Source organism: Geospiza fortis, unplaced genomic scaffold (genome assembly GCF_000277835.1).
Source record: "Geospiza fortis unplaced genomic scaffold, GeoFor_1.0 scaffold40, whole genome shotgun sequence".
Taxonomy (NCBI): domain Eukaryota; kingdom Metazoa; phylum Chordata; class Aves; order Passeriformes; family Thraupidae; genus Geospiza; species Geospiza fortis.
In genome coordinates this window covers 13,288,011-13,297,371 of record NW_005054297.1, presented here as the reverse complement: position 1 = coordinate 13,297,371, position 9,361 = coordinate 13,288,011, and the positions used below count along the sequence as shown (strand labels likewise).

General features: G+C 39.8%; 1 protein-coding gene across 1 annotated transcript in view; it reads left to right on the top strand.

The window, feature by feature from the left end:
- Positions 1 to 3: 3 nt before the first annotated feature.
- The window catches only part of SCFD2 (sec1 family domain containing 2), a gene marked incomplete at its 5' end in the record, with an annotated part of 187,413 nt that continues 178,055 nt past the window's right edge, over positions 4 to 9,361 (top strand). Inside the window, 2 exons of the mRNA XM_031055697.1 lie at positions 4 to 226; positions 4,914 to 5,082. Of these exons, the coding sequence (XP_030911557.1) occupies positions 4 to 226; positions 4,914 to 5,082 (392 nt within the window). The remainder of the gene's footprint in view (positions 227 to 4,913; positions 5,083 to 9,361) is intronic.

The window sequence follows — 9,361 nt, the reverse complement described above, 5'->3', positions numbered from 1 at the left end:
CTGGGTGCGCTGCCCGCCGAGCTGCGGGCGGCGGTGCGGGCCCTGGTGGGTGAGCTCGACTCTCTCTTCACCGCCCTGGGCCTGCGGGAGGAGAGCTTCGCTGTGGGGGCCCTTAGCAGGGTGGTCGCCGCTGAGCTGGCAAGCTACGCTTCAGCCAGAAACAGGAGGAGGACAGCCACCAACAAGGCATCTGTCATCTTCGTGGACAGGACGTTGGACCTCGCTGGTAAGAAATCCTCAGCTGGTATGGGCTGTCATTCTATAGGGCCCATACCCACTCCACCGGCAGGGTGTCAGATAGTGGGAACCCTAGTGACCTGGTGTTACCAAAAATCCATATTCCACTTTGTACCATGTCCTCCTACGGGTATATAGCTCCACTTCTGGGTCCTGGGTGGGATTGCTCTTGAGATCTGGTCTGCTAGAATACACTTGTTCAGTGGTTACCAGGCAGTGATGTAGGCTTCTTCTGAAGCTTGGAGAAACATGGCTGGGTTCAAAGAAGTAATTCCTGTAAGTTCCACATCATCCTGCTCCAGTAGGAAAACTTGGTGTTTCAGTATTCTACTGGTGATAGCCAATGTCCTCCTTTCTGTTCCAAAACAGCTATTACCATGTGGGATATGTATGATAATCTTTTGTCCCAGTGTCAGTTTCGTGCTTCTTGGATTAAAAGCCACTGCTCTCTAGCATCCAAATCATCCATTACTCGCACTATCCAGTTGTTTGGAAAAGTATCTTACAGGCTGCTTCCGTGGCCCCAGATGCTGTGCTAATACCCCTAGTGCCTGGTGCATCCTTTCATGCAGAAATTGCTCAAATGGGGTTTGGTTAAGTGTTGGTCCCTGGGGGTCAGTGACTCCAAAGTCATACTTAACTGCCCAATTAACTGATGCTGCTTTCCAAATTAGGAGAAAAGTTGACAAAACTGAGCTGGTTACTCTCCTGTTCTTCTTGGTTCATGTTTAATATGATCTTACAGAATAAGCACTGTGCAGTTCCCTTCCACAGGTTAGTGGTTTGAAGAGTAATTGTATTAAGCCACCAGGTGTGCAAACAGTTCTTCATCTGTCAACACTGGGAACATGTTTAATCCCATGGCCATGATGGTTGCTTGCACACCCTTGTATCCCAGTGGATCATAGAAATGAAGAGTAAGGCAGAAGGCTCTGCTGGAAATCCAAAATCTTGTTTTTAGCACTTCCATTTTGCTGCAAGCTAGAAACCTTAACTGTGCCTGTGTACCACCTTGAGGTGTGAAGGAAATGATCTGCACGTTTCGGACTAAGCCTTATGGATTGCGGTGAAGGATCCAGTGAATCTATTTGTCACTCTTATCTTTATGTCTGTCTAGGCAGATACACTTCTCTGTGTAACCCTTAGCCATATCTGTGTGACTGAAAGGGTTTCTGTAGGTATGTGTATTGATACAGGAATGACTGCATTTGCTATCCCAGTCATGTATACCTCCTGCTGTCATGCACAGGGTGTGGGCCTGGTTCTGTTTGTAGTCAGTAATTCAGGTCATAATTTTTTGCCACTACATGTCATGTAGCAAGTACTTGGCACAGTGTTGCACCCTGCAGCTTGTCTTTTTCTGAATTTTCCTCCATATTTTTTCCTCCCATAGTTTCACCATTGTGTATCCTTGAACAGCTGTAGGGATCATTGCTATGAACAAGGTGCTAAAAAGCAGCTATGAATCCAGGCAGTTAATGCTGTGCTGAGGTTGGGAAGATTGATCAGAAGACTGCAGGAAAGTGGACTTGGATAAGGAACCTTAAAATGAAATTATGAGAAGAGTGTTGGTTTGGGGTGGGAGCAGGGAAAGGATTTATTTATGCACTCAGATAGTGAGAAGAAATTAAAACAAGAAACAGAACCAGATGTGGGATGACAGGGAGCTGCCTGACAAGGAGACTCTTGAGAAGATATAAAGAGAGATATTTGGTACCAGCTTAAACTTGGGAAGGGAAGTGTGGAATCTCGTACTTCAGTAGGAGAAGATTTTTTGGAGATAACGTCAGGGCTGCAGTGAGCAGCAGTGGAAGGAAATATCAAAGCGCACAGAATAAGGATGAGAAGTTACAGGCTTTGTTTTTTAAGATTCTGTTCTCAGTATCCATAAATGAAATTAAGATCGCTGTGCGCAACCATTCTTTTGTTACCAACATATGCCTCCAGAATTCATTGGTAATTTCATTGAATTATTCCTATGGTTTGGACGTGATACTCGTGCTATCAAATACAATGCAAACTGAAGGAAGAAAAATCCGGTGCATTTCAGGGGTAAAGCTGTATATGAACCTGAATTTAGTGCCACACAATAAGATTTGTTTCATTGGTTTGCTAAAAACTGTACAGTGAAGAATACACAGGGGAAGCAGAGGGTGTAGTTAATGAGTTTCTGGCTGCTGTTAAAGAACTGGCTGGTTGACTTTGCAAATTGTGTCAGCTACAACTTGTATCAAATGTCACCTATTTCAGTTTGTAAGTTATAATGTAAAGAAAAAGTGAAATTAGAACAGCATGATACATAAGAGTTCTTGTATCCTGAAAGCTAGATGTTAGCCTGGCATGAAAGCTCCTATTTTGCAGTGGTGAGATAACTTGTTGTTGCATGAATGCTCAGTCTGTCTGTACTTTGACAGCATTCAAAACCATCACCTGTGCCCTGAACATTGTGGCTCATGAGAAGCTGCTGAGCAGTCTGTTGACTGTCCTCAGAAGTGGTGAGTAGAGAGGATCAAAAATAGTCCCATGCACCCTTCTGAAGTCAGTGCAGTTTGAAAGTGACTCCCTGTGATTTCTTGTCCTAGTCTTGTGAAGTTTAACAGTCTTTTCAGGCTTGGTTAATTTATGCAGTTGATTGGGGTGGCAGTCACTTTTAAAACCTCCACGAGATGTTTTGTGATTGATTTGATGAGGCATGGCAAAGGCCAGTAGCACTGGTGGACCAGTGGAAACCTCCAAGAAGTAACAGTTGTGGGAATGAGGCAGAGGCTCTCATGGAAGCCGCTCGAGTACTCTGAGTCTTCCCCCTATGCCAAGAAGAAAGGAGGGATGTCAATAATTAATGTGGGTTTGTTTGCATTTGAGGTGTTTCTTGTTTAACCAAATGTCTTGTCTAACTAAATGTTGCTCACATGCAGCATGTGTGGAGAGACAGATGTTGCTTCCAGTACATGGGGTGGAGGTTCAGAAGATTATTGTAGTTTTTTGTGCAACTTTGCAACTGTTGCAGTGTGCCTTATGCATGACTGATCTAGTAAGAGCAATGTGGGGATTTTGGAGAACAAGATAGCTTAGGGAGTAACAAAGACAGCCCAGCTTATTCATCTGTATTTCACTGGTCTAACTGTGGCTGGGAATGTTAGAAAGGGAAGTTGCTGTTATTCTGTAATTGTTGCAGTTTTTGATGAAACAAATGGGTAATAAACCAGCTGAGTGGTCAGATGTCCACGCTGCAGTATCACCCTGTGTTGGACACTTGTGCCTTCTTTGCTTTCTGTGGATAAAGGCGTTGCCAGCACAGAGTCTGGCTTCACTTTTATTTTCCTTTTTTCATCCTTGTTCTCTTTTCAACATTTTTCGATGTTGAATACAGAAAATATTGCAATACAGAAAAGTGGATAGAGCATGGAAAACCATGGCTTACAGCCTGGATACCTGGCTGCTGTAGAATTGCTGGAGACAGTCTTCTGCTTCTGCTATCCAAGAGCACTTAATAATCTGACCTTAGCAATGTACTTGATGTAAGAGCCTTGTTTGGATTTATGGAGCATGTGAAGCTAATTCAGCTGTTGAAGCAGATATACTCTGTCTTTGGAAATGATGAAAACATAAGAGCAGATAGCTGCCACACAGATGGACTTAGATGGAGTGGGACCATAGCCTGAGAGAACTTTTTCCTGCCTCTCAGTGGTGCTTCAAAAGTTCCAATTTTTCTGTGATTAAAGCTAAGACAAGCAAGACTAAGCTCAGCGCTGCTGTTCAGCCCTGCGTTGATGGCTGAACTGTAGCTTAAGTGGCAGACAAATAACTTCAACTTGTTCCTGACCTAAAGGCAATAAGGTTTCTGATCCTTTTCTCTTGACTTTTTTATCTGTACTGTGTGTCATGTTTTTCTGCTTTGACTTGGCTCACAGCCCTAATATTTTTTAAGTTGGTTGTAGAGCCTGTTTTGGAAGTTCATGAATGGAAAGAAAAGCATGTGTGTTTGAAATCAGGAAAATTGAAGAAAACATGCCAGCTGGAGTTCAGAGTTTCTCTTGGAATACGGTCAAATTGACATTTTATACTTTATAACTTGGGTTGGTTTAGTTATTTCATGTTTATTTCACCTGAGCTGCCCTCAGTTCGTATAAAAGTGATATAATCTTGATTGGGGCATGCCATTGATAATTGTTTATTTTAATATTAGGCTGGCCTGTCTGGGTAGTTATTTATGCAACTTGTATATAGTCCTTTTAAGCACAGGCCTAGTAGTTTATGCATGTGAGTGTATATACAAATATTTGCTTGCTTTTTTAATAACCATTGCAAATATTATTTAACAAGTTCCTTAGGCAAAGAAAAATGTTTTTCATGTCTAAGTGTAAAATCAGTGAATATCTAACAGCTGTAAAACTAAGTCTAATTTAGCAGTAATATTAGTAATGGTAATAGTGCTTTTTAAATGAATCTTTCTGAAATGTTGTAGGTGCTTTTAACTTTACACATTCTAGAAATTAATTTTACTTTTGTAGAAAAATAGTTTTGAAAAGCTAAATGTGGTTTTGATATTAGGAGTACCACTGTCCTTCTCTCCAAAACATGTACCTATTTTCTTTCAATTCCTTATGTTTGTTTGTTTTTCTAGCCATGCACCTGACAGTTTTTGGGTTTTTTTTTGTTTTTTCCATTTTCTTCAGGAGCAGTTGGTCATCATGGTGACAATCTTGCAGAGAAGATTCTTTCTGTGCTTCCTAAACTTCCTGGCCACAAGACTGATGTAATGGTTAACATGGTGGAACTTACAGCGCTGCAGACTGCAGATGAAACTTGCAGTATTATAGCGCCTGGCTGCTTAGCACAACCAAAGTAAACATCCTTTTCTTCTTTCTTCTTTCTTTTTTTTTTTTTCATTTTTAATATTTTTAGTGTTGAATATGTTTGTTATCTCTATGTGAAAAAATGAACAAAGAACAAGTCTTTAAAAAAATGAAACAAAAGAAAACAGTGAAGCTTACAGCAAAACCCCATCTAGTCGTAATTCTGCTGGAATGTAATAGTCTGTATGTCTACATTAAGTGAGTAGGCCAGATAAGATTTCCAAAAGTGGAAGAATTTCAAGACCTTTTAGATTTGGGTTGTTTAAATTGCTGTAGATTACTGTAGCAGAAATTAGTATAGATTAACACCAAGAATTCTCCTTGTGACATTTCTTTTTCTGCCTAATAGGTCATGCAAACAGGTAGGTCTCAATGGTGACTTCCTTTTCCCATGAGCCTCTTTATAAAGTTAGCTGGATACTGAATTTAATTTAAGGTTATATCCCTGTTTTCAAACACAGTACCTGTGGGGAAGGATAATAAGGCACAAATTCAGGTATACAGACAGCTTCATGGGGGCCTGGTTTTTGCTTAAACAAGAACAACCAAAAAGCAGTAACTTCAGACAATTGTACTTAGTTATGTATAATGTGTAGCTAAGACTTTACAAGTAAAGTGCATCAGATTTGATGTTTGACTTTCTAAATTTAGTTGTCCAAACCAAAACTCTCCTGCAGCTTCTGTTACTATGTAAAAACAAGGAAACATACCAGATGCTGGTTTCACTCCTCAATAAATGTTTTTCTCAGCAGTGCTTTAGAAATTTATACAGTGCAAAGGAGATTAAAAGTTCTTTCTCTTTTGCTATAATGCTCTCCTCATATATTAGAAAATGGTTTTTCAAGATGGGCTATTTATTATAGTTTCTATTCTTCTCTTTTGATTTGTTTTGTGATTTTACATCTGCACTGTATCCTTTTTCTTCCCTTCCCCCCCAACAAAGATTTCACAGATTTCCACTGTTAGCAGCATATGGTCTTTATTTTCTGAGAACCTCCAGATCCTTTGTCACCTTCCATCTCTCACACGTGCTGTAACTGGGTCCAGTTTCTACATTTTGTATTGCATACCACTTTTCTTCCATAGAAGTTGGAGAGGAAATGTTTCCTCATAGAGGTGGACTTAGTTGTAACTTGCTGCCAGGGTGACTAGCTTGAATAAAATTTGTTCTGGTTTGCTTCTCACTGTCTGCTTTCCCACTGATTCCTGAAGTAGAAGTGAAATGTCTTTAAAAATCTGTCTACCAGTAAAATGAAGAGGTCATTGTCCATAGTAGAACTTTGTGGTAGCTTTTTGTGCTAACTTTGAGTAGCTACCTGTAATAAAGAAAATTCTGTCAGTGTGGATTAGGAAAAAAACAAAAGATATTTACTGCCCTGAGATTGTTGACCTGTGCTACCACTCCATTGTTTCTCACATTATGGACATTGAGGAGACTACAGGTAGTGCTGGTATGCCTTCCCATGGCTAAATTATTACTTCAGTCATGTATTCATGTTTTTAGTAACAGCTGACAGAGTTTTACTATGTTCTAAGGTGGCTAATAATATACATTTACATCAAGGTTTGTTTGCCTATTTGCTGGCTAATGGGAAGCTGCCCTCTGTTAACAGAAGTTAGTCTGAACGTATTTTGCAGCCTCATATGGACACAGCTGCTTAAAGAACAGCAGGATTTGGCTACCAGATGCAAGTGTGGCAATGTTGGATGATAGCAGCTGATACCTGGTGCCAAAGCAGTGGTGCCATTAACACTCTGGTCTACAACAGCTTCTCCAAAATACCCTCCCTCTGCAAACTCATAGTACAGAATCTGTTACACTGGAAATTTTTAGCAACAGATCAGACAAATATTTTAAACAGTCTTAATCTTGCCTTGTGGCACAGCCAAGGGACAAGATGACCTCTGAAAATCTCTCTTATCATTGTTCACAACTGAAGAAGAATTGTGGGCCTTAGAAGAGTCTCCAAACTCCAAGTGACACTGTAATGTTCAACCTGTTTTTCACTTCTTCTCCAACTATATAATGATCAGGGATAGTTCCTAGTTTAAAATAGGCACTTCCAAACTAGCTGAAGACAGTTGATGAAGAGTGCTTGAAACCATAACAGTGGCTGAAGGTGGTAATTTCCATTCTGTTCAACAGGACTATTTTCAGTGTTGGCTTATAAATGCTAACATTAATAATCTTTGCTAGTGTAAAATGGTTGTTTTTCTGAAGCACTGAAATGGATTAAAAATTCTCACCAGTAGATTTCTGTGTCAATTCTGTAAGAAATTCCATAGGACACTCTCAATTCCTCATCAGCTTGGTTGTTGCCCCTGGTAGCTGGCTCAGAAGTGTTTCTTATAATTGAAAACTTAAGCCTTCATTTGTATTTGTAAATGATGCATGGCAAGGAGTGTTCCTCTGCTTGTAAATTTTCTGTTTATTCTGGTGAGTGAAAGTGCCAGCCCTTTCCCCAGAGACAGGACCAGCAACTTCAGTTACACCCAGATGAAATGTGGGGGGGCTCTTTCGCATAAAATTTTGTGATCAGACTGTGGCATTTCAGACTTGCATATTCAGAATATTTTTCAAATGTTTTCATTGTTTTCTCTCAAGTAATATTTGAGCATGCTGTAGTGAGGGGAGAGAGAGAGTCTGGTCCTTGCATACAGCTTGCTATATTCAACTTCTCTTATGGCATGCCGCTCCAGCAGAAACATCTGGGTGCAGTTACAGAGTTAGCAAACTGAATTAATGAATAATTTATGGTTGGTGTGGTGAAATAAAGCAGGGTTCTTTTCTCAAATCTAAGGAAATAATGGGCTTCTTTAAAGATTTAGATGAAAATGTAAATGCCATATGCAGCTTGAGTTACTGTACTTTGAAGGTGCTCTCTTTGTGAGGGAAGGAATTTCTTAAAAAAAACCCCAAACTATTCTATAGTTCTTGATTTTTTTTTTTAAGTTTTATTAGCCTCAAAAATCTCACAGAGTAGTTGTTTGCCCTACTGTAGTCACTAACATGCTGCTGTTCCAGTGTGGATGATAATAGAGTTATGCTTTTTCAGAATTGTGCCAAAATATTTGATTCATTTTTATATACAGATGGATGTATATAACAGAAGGGAAACAGTTCATAGGTATTTATTTAAAGATATCTACTTTTGATGAGAACTGCTGGTGTCTGATTCAGAAAAGTAGTAGCCACCCTGTCCTTTCAAACAGATGATGCATAATAGAAGTGAAATTGTAGTGAAAGCTTAGTGGTAGGGGTGATTTGAAAAAAATATTACAGTTCTCTTGCTGGTCTTTGTATTTTGATAACCCATACGGTGTTTTTGGAGAACTTCTTCCAGATTTCAGCTTCTTATTCTGAGCATGCATGTCGTGGCTCCTAGGTGTTGTCTGTTTGGATGAACGTCAAGCTCTGTGTGTTTGTGAGCAATCCGTCCTGTACATTTGATAACATTTTGGCCACAGTGTTTCTCAACTCTTTTTTAGCATGTTGAAGCATCTTGCTGTCAGTAATTAGTTTATTCTGATGGAAGTTTATATTTTCTGACTCTTGTGAGCTGGGAGCTGAGGTGCATGAAGCCCCTGTGGCTCCCTAAAACCCCAAATGAGGGTTCAGATGCCTGACTCCTGATCACAGGCCTGTGGTGTGTGAGAAAGATTTATATACACTGTGGGCAACTGAAGGAATATCTGTTTACTCTTTTTCAATATGCTCTTTTATTAGCCAGGAACACTTTTGATGTGCTCTCCTATTTTGCTGAATAGACTGAATATTTAATTTGCTTATGCACATTTTAAGAACTCTCTGAATGAAGGTTTCTTGCCTGTTTTTCTACTCTTGCTTCCTTTCTCCAATGTTTGAAGTTTGCAGACTTCTTAGAATTCAGTATGGTGTTAAAATCTTTTTAAAAGTCCAGATTTTTTATTTAAAATATAAATGTGTTTAATGCAATATACAAAGAACCATTGGACTCCTACAACAAGCGTTTTTCCATAAAGATGAAATACTTTAATGTAACACAGTTCATGTTTGGGCTGCTATGCCCAAAGCAATTCAATAAGCAATATAGCTGAGCTGTCTGGGCGCTTTCGACAGAGCAGGTGGAGCCTCTAAATCATCTGTATTTGCACTGGGGGGAGAAATAACAAGTTGAGAATGAAGTGACCATGTTGATGGGTGTGATGCAGAAAGCATTTTTATGCAGGCCAGATGTTTGAATCACAGCACCCACAAACATCTTTCTTTAGGTCTTGTATTAGGAATG